Source organism: Callospermophilus lateralis, chromosome 2 (genome assembly GCF_048772815.1).
Source record: "Callospermophilus lateralis isolate mCalLat2 chromosome 2, mCalLat2.hap1, whole genome shotgun sequence".
Classification (NCBI taxonomy): Eukaryota; Metazoa; Chordata; class Mammalia; order Rodentia; family Sciuridae; genus Callospermophilus; species Callospermophilus lateralis.
The window spans coordinates 65022957-65035682 of NC_135306.1; the positions used below are offsets into that span (position 1 = coordinate 65022957).

At 37.0% G+C, this 12726-nt stretch overlaps 1 protein-coding gene across 1 annotated transcript in view; it reads left to right on the forward strand.

Annotated features, from left to right (window-relative positions):
- The window catches only part of Pum3 (pumilio RNA binding family member 3), a 36813-nt gene extending 27217 nt beyond the window's left edge, over positions 1–9596 (forward strand). The window contains exons 14-18 of the mRNA XM_076843441.2: positions 1958–2100; positions 2720–2942; positions 5088–5175; positions 6012–6102; positions 8950–9596. Coding sequence (XP_076699556.2) covers positions 1958–2100; positions 2720–2942; positions 5088–5175; positions 6012–6102; positions 8950–9082 — 678 coding nt within the window. The 3' untranslated portion in view covers positions 9083–9596. The remainder of the gene's footprint in view (positions 1–1957; positions 2101–2719; positions 2943–5087; positions 5176–6011; positions 6103–8949) is intronic.
- The last annotated feature ends 3130 nt before the right edge of the window (positions 9597–12726 follow it).

The following is a 12726-nucleotide window of genomic DNA, read 5'->3' on the forward strand; positions in this document are numbered from 1 at the left end:
CCATTATAGTTGTTTACTGTATATCCCCATGCTTTTTTGACACTTATGTCACCCAAGTTTTAAAGGTATTAACTCTAGAGGTTTCTGTTATTTTTAAAGGACAGCAAAGGGTTGTTGTTTTTATTAAGACTGTGGAAATTGACCCAACCATTGTATCATTCTCAACTCCTATCTTGAAATGAATTGACAGATTAAAGAGCAGATTTTTAAAAGACGAGTCTCCTTGTCCGAGTTGATGGAAGTTTAAAACAGATACCTGAGGATATACTAGAGGTCCCCCCCTACCCATCCGTATGGGGCATTGAATGCCATCATCAAAAACACATATAAAAAAGCTCCCTATTCTACAATAAGTTTGGAAATTTTTTTGGTTCATCTTCCCTTGCATTATGGAAATTTTAAGTTCATTTTCTCAGGGTGATTGAAATTATATATCCATTTTGAGGTGGTTAGATTTATTGAATCTATTCTGAAAACTTGTATGTTTTATGTAGGAATTATTATGATGTGACCTTAAACTTCTTGAGAAGTAGTTAGGAGAGCTAGGATTGGAGTCATGTTAAACAGGCACTGTGGTGTGAATGTCATTTAACGTGATAGATGTACAGCTTTCAACGGTGTCTGGCTCCTAGTGGCACTTAACAAGTGTTAGCTACTATTACTAATTATCAGAAACATACTTTTATGCAAAAATATGAGGGAAGCTTGGGGTTTTTTAAAAAAGGAACGTAGTACATGGAAATCTGGAGTTTCATCATCAACCATGGAATCTTGACTTTTTCTGTATTTTGGCCTCATGGTTCATAACTCACTTAATTTAGTTTCCTTCTTGCACTAAAATTAGTAGTTTTATCATAATAAATAGACAAATTGGAAAAGAGCAGACCTGAATATGATTTTATAAATAAGTCATCTTCAAAAAAGATTGTACGATTTCTTTGAAGGAGACTAGATTTAGAGTCAGGGTATTAGGACTGGTTAGGGCCCTAATAATGATTCTACGTGGCCTCTGGCAAGTCATATTTCTCCCTTCTGAGTGCCTCATCTGTAAACATGGTCAATGGAACTGAATTCTTCCTTTGGCCTCAGCCACTTCTAAGAATCTTTGGTACTGAGAAACGTGTGTTTGCATATAAAGTTTATTACAAGAAACAAGAATGTTAAGGGTGGGGGAAAGCAGATGTTCTCTCTTTGTGTTTTCTCTATCAAGAATAAAGGAATTTTTAAACAGTGACTTTCTGTCTTTGAAAACATCAGCAGATTTGCGTAGGCCCTCAGTTGAGATGGGGCAACATTGCTTTTGTCACTTCGATTGCAGCCACTAGAAAAGGAAATTCCTGTGCCTGTGTATATTGACTGAAAATGCCATACAGGGTAATTTGTAACTACTCAGTGAAGTCTTTCTGGATTTACTTTCCCTTCCCACTCTGTTCTTGTTTTTCACTATAATAATTAAATAGCCTTCATTCACCATGAATGAGCAACCTAACTTTAAAGGCTTTTATCCATTTTTTTTCTGTTTTACAGTTTTTGTATCTCCCTCACATAGTCTCAGCAGAGAAGTTCTGAGAAGGATGTTCTTCATTGAGGCTATGGTTAAGTGTAGCTACAAATTAACCATCTACTCAGTGACTCAAGCAAGAACTGTCCCTAGAAATAGGCCTAAGAAATACTGGTCATAATGAATGAAGATAACTACTTTAAATATGTTTTTAAGTCCTTGGTCTTGGTCAGTTAATATAAATGGATTGTTTAGTGATACTAGTCACAGTAGAGAATTGACTCTGTGCTCCAAATGTGAATCTCTTTGTGTTTTAATGTGACAGTTCAGAACTCACTCCTCATTTTCGATTAAATACACAGGAAAATAGTCATATGTCTATTCTTCATCACCATTCAAATCTCAATCATAATTTATAGATATACATAAAGGTTTTTTTAATTTACAATTTTATAGGAAATTATCAGTTCCTTGCCAAACATAGTAAATGACAAATATGGAAGGAAGGTCCTTTTGTATTTACTGAGTCCAAGAGATCCTGCACATACAGTACCAGAAATCATTGAAGTTCTGCAAAAAGGAGATGGTAATGCACACAGGTAAAAATTAGTAGAATGCTTTGAGTCCTTCTTTCCTTTCTTTGACTGTTCATGAAATCAGAGTAGTCTATGCTTCCAGAAATATATAGTCACACATCCATACCGTATCTCTTACTCTCTCTCTTAAAAAAACCCAAAAGGTGAATTTTGTTTTAATCCTGTAATTTTGACAGATTCTTAAAGTTCTTAACTTGACAAGGAAATAAAAGTGTCATGCCAAAAGAACACCTCTGAGCCCTGGCACATAGTGGGTATTCAGGTGCATGGTTTGTTTCTTGTTTTCTTTATTTTCAGAACTACTGTTACTCTGGTTTTGAGTACCCAAGGAAAGGAGTAGAGTCCATACAGTAGTCTTAAGCATGTGTTAGCTTATGGAATAATCCATTGTTGACTGGGAGTTTGGGCTTTTGTTTGAGTGTTTTGTTGTTGTTGTTGTATTGCATAAACTAAGCTTCCAGCCTCAAATCACCTGTTGTCTATATGCTCAGTAGAACTGTCAACAGTTACAATAGATTGTGACACAGACTATGATAATTGCCTAAGGATTTTGTGATAATAAGATTACTATTTCCTTTGCTAATTTTCTTACCATAATACTTCACTCAACATATTCCTATAGTAAGAAAGACACAGAGATCCGCCGCCGTGAGCTCTTAGAATCCATTTCTCCAGCTTTGTTAAGCTACCTTCAAGGACACGCCCAAGAGGTGGTGCTAGATAAGTCTACGTGTGTGTTGGTGTCCGATATTCTGGGATCTGCCACTGGAGATGTTCAGCCTGCCTTGAATGCCATCGCCAGCTTGGCGGCAGCAGAACTACATCCTGGTGGCAAGGACGGAGAGGTAATGTGCTATTGTAAGAGAGGCATGAAAGTTGTGGGGCTATAAAACCTCAAGTCAGTTCATCACTACAAAGAGTTTTAACAACAATTAATCCTCCTCACACTGACAGTACATTTGAAAATTGGGAATTCAAAACGACCTGCCTTTATAGTACTTGTATTTCTTAGAAATGTATAATGATTCATGATAGCTACAGAATAAAAACAAAATCTTAGTATTCTAAGTGAAAACTGTGAAGGACAACTACAGGTTTTAGGAAATTTTGTAAGAGCCACCTACTCCAAGAAGGTTTTCTGAAGGTAGGAAAAGCTAAGCTGAGAACTGAAGCTCATCAAGAAGTAGTAGAAAGAAGATTCCAGGCTGAGGGAGCACAAGTGCAGCAGTTTAAAAACAGGAAGGTAAGGTGGGGAATGGAAATTGTCAAGCAGAGGAAGATGAAGGCAGAGGCCAGGACATACTGGGCCTATGTGTTGGGCTGATTTATAAGCTCCCAAAGCTTCTAACATATTTATGGTAAACCTGTTTTCTGAGGCAATGGCCTCTGCTGTTGCCTAGAGTTACAAATCCTTGATCTCAATCCTCACAGTCGCCTTCCATTATTATCCCTAGTATTACAGTTTTAAGATTAAAAAAAAAAAAATAGATTACTTAAGTTCTTTGCTTTGAATAAATCTGTCCTAAATGCTTAAAAAGGTATTCAAAGATGAAATGACAAGGTCTTTGTCCTTAGAGCCTGGTGTCCATTGGTGAGACATATAAGCAAGGTGTTAAAGTAGTAAAAGTCAATTCTCATATTGAATTATGTTCAGGATGTGATGGGAACTAAATGTAACATCTGAATTTTAGTCTATGTCCAAGAACTTTTAACTAGTACTATGGGTAGTTGCTCTAGAAAGGAGTGTTTTGGCTTAAATGATAAGTTGCCTCTTGTTAGCAGTTAGATAGTTAATTACCCTAATAAAAGTAGTGTCTCACAGTGCCAGAGTCCACCCTCCTGGCTCACTCTAACATCTTTGCAGCTATTCTTGCATTGCATTTGCTAGCATTCACAACCTTAGCCCAAGTCCACACATCAGGGTCCCAAGCAGGAAGGAAAGAGCAAGAGCAATGAGTCTTCCTCTTGGGTCTGGCAAATTCCCAATCTTTCTTGACATTTTATTAGCTAGAACTAGATCACATTCACTTGTGGGCCAATCTCTGGCAGAAACAGTTCGGATGAACAGAACTGCGTCAGACCATTCAGGAGGTATCCCCTGAAAGTAAAAAGGGAGCTTTAGAGAAGGTGGGTGGCTGGGTGACGTGTTAGTAGGAAAGAAAGCTGACAAGGGAGGTGCTGTTGAGTGAACAGTTGAGATCCTTTTCCATAGCAGCAGTTATATTGTATTCAGCTTTAATTCCCTCTAATCATCTAGACCAAAGCCTGGCATTTGGAAATGTTTTGTACCAATATGTATTTGGTTCTGAATGAAAACGATGCCATGTATTTAGTGTATGGCATACTTCTGACGCATAGAATTGGGAAGGAGAAGTGCAGCCTTGGCCTCTGCCCTCCTGAAGCAGTTCATATTACCAAGTGGGAATGAGCAGTGTGTAGCGAAAGTTTCTCTGTAAGGAGATTGTGCCATTGTTTCCCATACTTCATACACAGAGTCCCCAGATGGAAATGATTGGTGTGGCCCTTAAAAAGGAGTCAAGTTGAGCTAAAACAGTTTTTCTTGACCTGCTCAGATCATTGTAGTCACTTGTATTTAAACACCATTCATCATTCAAAATTAGGTTTCAGTGTTTCTGCTGTGGTATTCTGTTTCAGAGGTTTATTCTCACCTCAGAACTATGAATTGCCACTGAAAGGTGATGAACATGAATTTAGATGAGTGTAGTAGTGGGTGGTGTGGTTTGGACTTGAATTCAGGAAGCCAAATGTGCCCTGCCCTGCAGGGGCTGCATTCTTGCATAACCAAGTTCATTTCAGCCTATCTCTGGTGCCTCTAGCCATAAGAATATTCTAGATAAAGACTTCTTAAGCCTTGTGGAACTTGAAACTTGACTTTATCCTTACCTACATGTGGTTATATAGGTTGAATCTTGGGCCAAGGTGTGGGTGAAAACAGATGTTTGAATTAGCCTCTTCTTGATCCCCTGTAGCTTCATGTTGCAGAACATCCTGCAGGACATCTAGTTCTGAAATGGTTAATAGAACAAGATAAAAAGATGAAAGAAAACGGAAAAGAAGGTAAGCCATGCAACTTGTCCTTTTCTTGCGACTTACGTGGAATTTCTATAATTCCTCACATTCTTGAACTTTACACTGACCCAGTAAGTTCATGTGAAGTTTGTCAAGTGTTTAGAAATGATGTCTGTGAATAAAAACTTGTGTCCGAGAATCCTGCAGTTTTTTTTTTTTTTCTCCTCATTCCCACCCTCCCTCATGCTTTCTCTTTTCCCTCCTCTGCTACTTTAGATTTTTAACCAGACTTGGTCATTGCCCTGAATGCCATTCTGTTCCTGGCAGATAGTGTAGCATTACCCCCAATGAAAAGGCCTGGTTTTTAATCTCTAGTTTTGAGAAAAGAATAAGCTGAAGAATATTATCCTCATCAGAGAATTTTGGACAGCAGCCTGTTTATTTGGCATTGAATGTGTGTGACCAAAGGGCAAGCCAGTCCTTGGCACTTTTTAAATAAGCCTTATAGCTGCTCTGTAGAAACTCATCTATAAAGAGAACAGCATCTTGTATTTAAAATGTTGTATACTATTCCCCTCTTAGTCCTGTCTTTAACCTGACCTTTTTTACTGTATTCACATTCCATGTGGTATTTAAGCCACTTTTTCCCTACCAGATGAATAGTTTCGCCTATGAACTGTCTGAAAAAGGTGGTGTCATGAATTAAGACAAAATTACATGTCTCTAGCTAGTGAGGCAACTAGTATAGCAGTAGGGCTGCCACTTCTCACTCCCCCTATAAGAATAAGAATTTGAAGCTATCTTTCACTGCTTTTTTTTTCCAATATGAAAACTTATAATCTTAAAAAAAGTGAAGTTCACTAAGTTTCAGTATATCTTTATAGGATGTTTTGCAAAAACACTGGTAGAACATGTTGGTATGAAGAACCTGAAGTCCTGGGCTAGTATAAATCGAGGTGCCATTATTCTTTCCAGGTAGGTATATCGTGTTTCTTCTGTGCTCAGGACCCAGTCATACAAAGGTACACTTCCTTCCCCTTTACCTCACAGCTCTAATACTTGTTCCTAGTAATCTGGCATTAGTCTTTACTAATTAGTCCATAGTCTAGACAAGTAGATCAAATATTAGAAAGCAAATGTTGCTTTTTCAGTTGTCCTTAGGATTTCTTTTACTGCCATCTTTTGGATATCAGAGATCACAAAATGATGACACTCACAAGGCATCATATGATGGTTTTGACCAAAACATTATTTTTATATATATATATATAAAATTTGTAAGTAATTTGTGTCCCTTAGGAAGCAGTGACAAACCTGTTGTTTTTTTAAGTCATGCCTAACTTTACATGTAATTTTCTTTGTTTTTAGTGATTCTAAATGGATTAGGAAAGCATTTGTTTCTAAAATCTGTATGCTAATTTTTTTCTAATTTAAAATGAGAGAAAAATGATGATGCATGAATCTTGTGTATTATTCCCTGGATTTTGCTTAGTTTATAATTTACAGGTCATTGAATTTCCAGGCTTTTTGTGCCCATATGAAACCTTCTGTTTAAAGCATTTGTTTTATAAGATTTGTGTGTTGCTTTGAGGCAGTCACTGTTGATTTTTTCCCCTGCTGTGCTGCCATGGTTTTGGAAAACAGATACTAATCCTAGATTGAATCTCCTACCATAATTCATTTGTACACGCTTTGCAGTTTAACAATATTTTTATAGATGTTAGGTTAAATGTTTCTTCAGTATATAATTTGATCTTGTGTACATATACTCTCTGGTTGATTAGTACCCCCAAGTACATGAGTGTTTCATGTAGATCATTTTGTTCATTTCTCATTAATGTTAGTTAATTTTCTAGTTGATGTTGAACGGTCAAAATTCACTAGCTGAAACACGAACTTTTTGTTATTAATTTCTTTACCAGACATTTGGAAAGTTAACACCTACTGACACATTCTTTCATTACTCTCAATTAAATAGAAATTTCATTGGTACTATGAAATTAATTTATAAAGGTACTTATTAGAACTCCTCTTGAGTAGATTTCAAACATAAGAATACTACAGGTTTATCGTGGAGTACTATTTGGAACTAGTACAGGAAGACATGAAAGACTTGAGGTTCTAAACTGAAGTTGAACTATGTTAACTTAATTAATACAATTATTATTTTTTGAATATTGCAGTGTTTTATTTATTTGATAAAATCTCCTGCTTATTTATATTTTACTTAAAACTTGTGATTTGGAAATCTTGATGTGTTTCGTTGTTATAGTTGTTTATTGATGTTTGTCTTTTTGGTGCTGTACCTTTTTATAGCAAATGAAAAAGATTTATTTTGAGTGGAAAGAGAGACTCAGCCTTGTATATTAGCAGAACAATAACTCAGAGAAGCTGAGCTTCCCATCATGTAAGAGCTTTGGCTCTAGATAGGCTGCCTGGCCTCCAGACCCAGATTATAGGTAGCCTTGGGGAAAATATTGAGCTTTTTTGGTTTTTCTTGATTGAAAATGAGATTACTAATAATTCTAAAGCTGTTATGAAAGCCATGCATATAAAATGTCTATCATTATGTTTACTGTGTTAAATGTTATCTTGTATTAGTGGTGTACATTATGTAACTATTTAGCCAGTATGTATAAAATTAAAGCACCAGATGAGTCACAAATCCATTAAAAGGGTACTTCACTTTTCATCATTTTCAATTTTTCAGATGGCAAGTAGTGCTATTGCTTGTCTCCCAGCAGCAGTGGAATGCTGCTTAATGCTAATAACTGACCCTCCTCTTTGCTGACATGATGAAAGTTATTGGGTTCTGGGACTTTTGAAAATACCAAGTAATTTCCTTCTAGACTATGTTTCAGAGGCTAGCATTTACATGTGGTCCTGAAGAAGCAGGGGAAGAACAGAAAACTCGGGCATGTGTTCTGTGGTGAGGTGCCTATAACTTGGCCCCAGTAAAAAGAATGGGCCTACTGCTACTAGTCTCCAAGCTCTATTCACTTTGGTGGCAGAGCACTTAAACAAGGTTTCAGATTATTTTATTGAGTGGATAACATTTATTGTTTGCTAAGTGCCAAAATAATTTGAGACTCAAAATAGAACCCTATAGGGGTTTGGAGTGTAACACAGTGGTAGAGTGTGTGCTGAGCATGTGCAAGACCCTGGGTTCTATTTCCACACCATAAACAACCAACCAACTGAAAAGGGTGGGTTCTGTTGTTAATCCCATTCTATAGATCAGGAAACTGAATCCTAGAGAATTTAAATATCATGCTTTGGGTTGTGTAGTTATAGCATTTCACACTCAGGCAGTGAAACTCTTCCTCCTTAACTGCATGTTGTAGAGCTCGTGAGAAGGCTCACTGTCTCTTACCTTTCATGACCCCACTTAAGCTTCCTGTATACCCATTCAATTGGGTTACTTAATCTACTCATCTTTTCTTGTCCATAAAATTAAAAAAAGGAAAGAAAACACAGGGACTCTGCTCTTGAGTTTATAATATAGATAGGAAAGAAAAGATAAAAAGCATGTAGAATAATTTAAGGCAGGCTATAATTAAATCCTGTGATAATCAGAGTCATTTAAGTATTTGCTTGAATGACTCTACCTATAAGATTATCAAACATTCTTATATGGTTTTAGAATATATAGACTACTGGCCCTATTCATCTGGTGAACAAAAAAAATTTAGAGTGTATATAGTTAGAAGATTCAACTCAACATTAGTGAAATATTTTATACTATGGGTACTGGTAGTATTGTAAATTATCTAGGGTTTTTTTTGAAATGTAACTATTGTTAATTTTTTCTTCTGTCTTTAGTCTTCTGCAGAGTTCTGACCAAGAAGTTGCAAACAAAGTCAAAGCCTGGCTGAAAAGCCTGATTCCCACGTTGGAAAAAAACAAAAGTAAAAGCAAAGGAATAGAAACTCTACTTGAGAAACTGACTACGTAGTAGGTGGAAAGAGTTTTAAAAAAAACAATGGAATCATTTTTTTCCCATTCTCTCTTCTCTTCCCAGCACAGAAAAGAATGGCAAGGGTCCACCTTTTTGTAATTTGGGAGCTCTGTACATTTGTTTCTTCTTTGTATAAGAATCTGTTTATATAAAATTATTTCTAAAAATGGTCTTTATTTTTTAAATTGCAGCTCTCTCATGAGTAGTAAGCAGATCACAATGTGTGGCAGTACTTAGAAAGTTTAGAAATCCTATGTGGTTATATGGTGGGACCAAATATGTATAAAGTGTGGTTGAATGAGTTGGTTCAGGGGAGAAGACACCTTCAATGGGCATGTACTTAGGCTTCCTGGAGCATTTGAGACTTGAGAGGACCATTGGTGCCAAAGCAAACCAGAATATGGAAAAGAAGAGCCAAGAGTGTCTTTGGTGGGATCAGTTAGATGGAAATTAATGGTTTTGAACTGAAGTGTAGGAAGCTGTGGGGGACCCTTTAATGAGGGCATTCTAATTATTCTGTGGATTGAGTTCCATGTTAAGCTTTCTTTGAAAGCTACTTGGGTAAATTAAGCTCATTACAGGAAATGTGCTAGATGAATTAGAGGATCACTAAGGTAAGGGTCACTGGGAATATTTCCCTGTCTCTGGATTTGGGTCTTATAAGTAAATAAGCTCCTTGTGATAAGACATTCTATCTTTGGATTGGCACTAAAATAGTCAATAGTCTATACAGTAAAAGGCAAAAAGATACAAATTTGTTCTAGTGTAGAAGTCTGAGTGCAAATAGCATGTCTGAATGTTAATACTATAGTTGGCTCTAAACAGCAAAACTTAGAAGGGCGGGTAGGTCAGTGGGGCTCATGTAGCCATGCTGCTTTCAGTACATGCCTTGATCCTGTCTCAAGTAGTCTGATAAAACAGGACACCCAGTCATGCCTGTCAACTGCAATTTACACTGCTGGAGAAATGAGTGCAGCTTTCCTGTCCAGACTATGGGGTCCCACTAGTACTCCTAACATAAAGCTGCCTAGACTTCATTACCCTCTCTCCTGCCAGGGTGTGTGAACCCTTCTCAAAAAACAGAAGAGCGGATACCTATAACTTTTCACAAGAATTTCTTCCTGACTACCACCTTCTGAGTCTCAGGGTATGGGGTGGGGCAGCTGGGGGAATTGGGCATTGTGTGAGGAGGTGAATAGGGAGAAGGCTACATTATAGCTTGCCTTTTACTAATACATTGTGATTTATGTTCATATAAAGGGCCCATTCAGAGGCTGAGGGCAGGGCTATTTTTTTTTCATCTTTGAAAGTAAAAATATAAAATAACATAAATAATTTAAAAAGTACTTTTGTAAAACATAAAAAGTAGCCACCTATTCCGCCCCCTCCTCAATATCCCTGTCTTATCCTCTCCAGAATGATTTCTAGTTGTTATTAGCTGTGCCATTTCTAAATATTGTATTTTTATAGTGTATATTTTAAATCTTTCAGTTTTAGATGTTGTCTTCTGGCTTCCTATGATAAAAAAAATACAGATTAAGAACTTTACCACCACTAATCCTCCCCTTCCCTCTCATTTCCCAATTGAACTGCATCAGTCAGAAGATTTATGATATTACATCTACAAAAATTGTTAAATATTGAATCAAGCAGTGAGCTTTCATTTCTTCTGCCATTTTATTTTTCCTAGAATAAATCATTGTCTCATTTGTTTTCATTTACATAATTTTTAATTTTTTTTTAATAACCAGAATTGCTTGAACTTCCCTAATAGGCTCCATTAGCAACTACAGGATGGCCATTTTCCTCTCTTCTTTAGCCTAGTGAGATGCCCTTGTTTCTATTTCTTTCCATGTGGATTAGCTATCTTGTTCCATGTTTCCCAACTAGTGTCTCAAGTGGGTTATAAATGTGAGAATTTGCCCAACTATACACCTGTTCCCTTGTTTTGTGCAGAAAAGCACTGGTGTAAACTAATCCTGGGGCTGCATTCCTTAAGTCAGTGATTGATTTAGGAAGGAGCTCAGCCAGTTAACTGTGAAAGAGATGGTGTTCCTGGGAAAGGTTTCTAAGACCCTAGCCCCACAGGAAGAGTCCCTTCAGTGCAACCAGTGCCTGAGCTATTGCAACATCTTGCAACTGAGAGAAAAGATAGCTAACAGAGCAAGAGCTAGAAATAATCTAGAACTTTGATATTTAACTGCTACATAAATCAACTGAAGCTGTGCTGGACAAAGATCTGGTTATATAAGAAAATAGACCCCCATTTTTCACCTAGGTAATTGTGAATTGGATCTTTAGAAACTTAAGTCTAAAAGCATGCGATCTAACTGAATACTGCATGTCAGTCAATTGACATTTCCACTTCCTGTTGGAGACCTGTCCCCCGCCCCTGCCCCCAGCTTTCTGGATGTCCTAAAGAATGGGCTCTATGTCTAGCATCATCTTCCCGCTCCTTGCCTTCATTTTCTCTGGTTTGTTTGATGCCATGCATTTTTCTTTCTTGCTCAACGCATTTAATTGAATGGTCACAGGTTCTTATACATTCCAAATGCAAAAATACATGTGAGGTAACATTGTAAAGCCCTTCCAAGTCTAAAGGTCTGTTCTACTCTTTCATACCCAGATACCTAGTTTAGCTGGGTATAGAATTCTAGCTTTAAATTAATTTTTTTTTTAATAATTTGAAGCATTGGGTTTTGTGTGTGTGCAAATCTGCACACAGAATGTGCAGAAATGCAGTACCATGTTATCAGTTTCATATGTGGCCTTTTGGGGAGGCATAGGCTAATCTTGAAATTTACACTATTATTTTTAAAATCATCAGCCTTCTTATATTTCAAGATTGTGTGGTATATCATGTATGTCTGCTTTTCATTCTTCATGCTGGGCCCTTGGTAAACTATTTTTAATTAGAAAAGCCAAGCACTTCTATCCTGGGAAATGATTTTGTATTGTTTCTTGGATTTTTCATACCTTTTCTCCCTAGTTTTCATTTGTCTTTGTTTTAGGAGTTCCTGTATTTGGATCTTGAATGGTGGTCTGAAGCTTCAATTTTCCTCCTTTACTCCTATTTTTTTATTTCTTTGGTTTTTTGTTTTGCTTTCTGGGTGAGGTGTTTATTTCTTCCCCTTTGTCTGCCAGCCCTTCCAGTAAAATGTCTTGTTTCTTGGATGTAGTCAGTATCTTTATGTCTCTAGGAATATCATATTTTCTGATTGTTTTGTTTTACTTTGCTTTTCCCCTTTTCTGTTGTCTGCTCTTTTCTTTTTTTTTTTTTTTTTTTTTTTGGTCTTGGTATTTGAGGCTTTGCGGGAGAGGTTTCTGGCTCTTATATGTTGTAGACACTTGAAACTGATGGGAAGGAGGCAGGCTTTTCTTGTTCTCTGCTGTAGGCTGTACTGTGTGGGTTTCTAGCTGTGGATCCTGCTGTTTTGCTGTAGTCCTCTAGATGTCAGTATTTGTACCCTCCTGAGAGCAAACCACCTGCAGCCCATGTTCTAGTTGCTTGGCACTCAGTGTGCAAGTTTTAATGAATCAAGTTGCTTCCATTATAGTTCATAGTTTCTCTTACATTGTCTCATACGTGGAGTCCTCTCGTCTTGTGCAGTTGGATCAGCATAATTCCCCAAAATATGCCA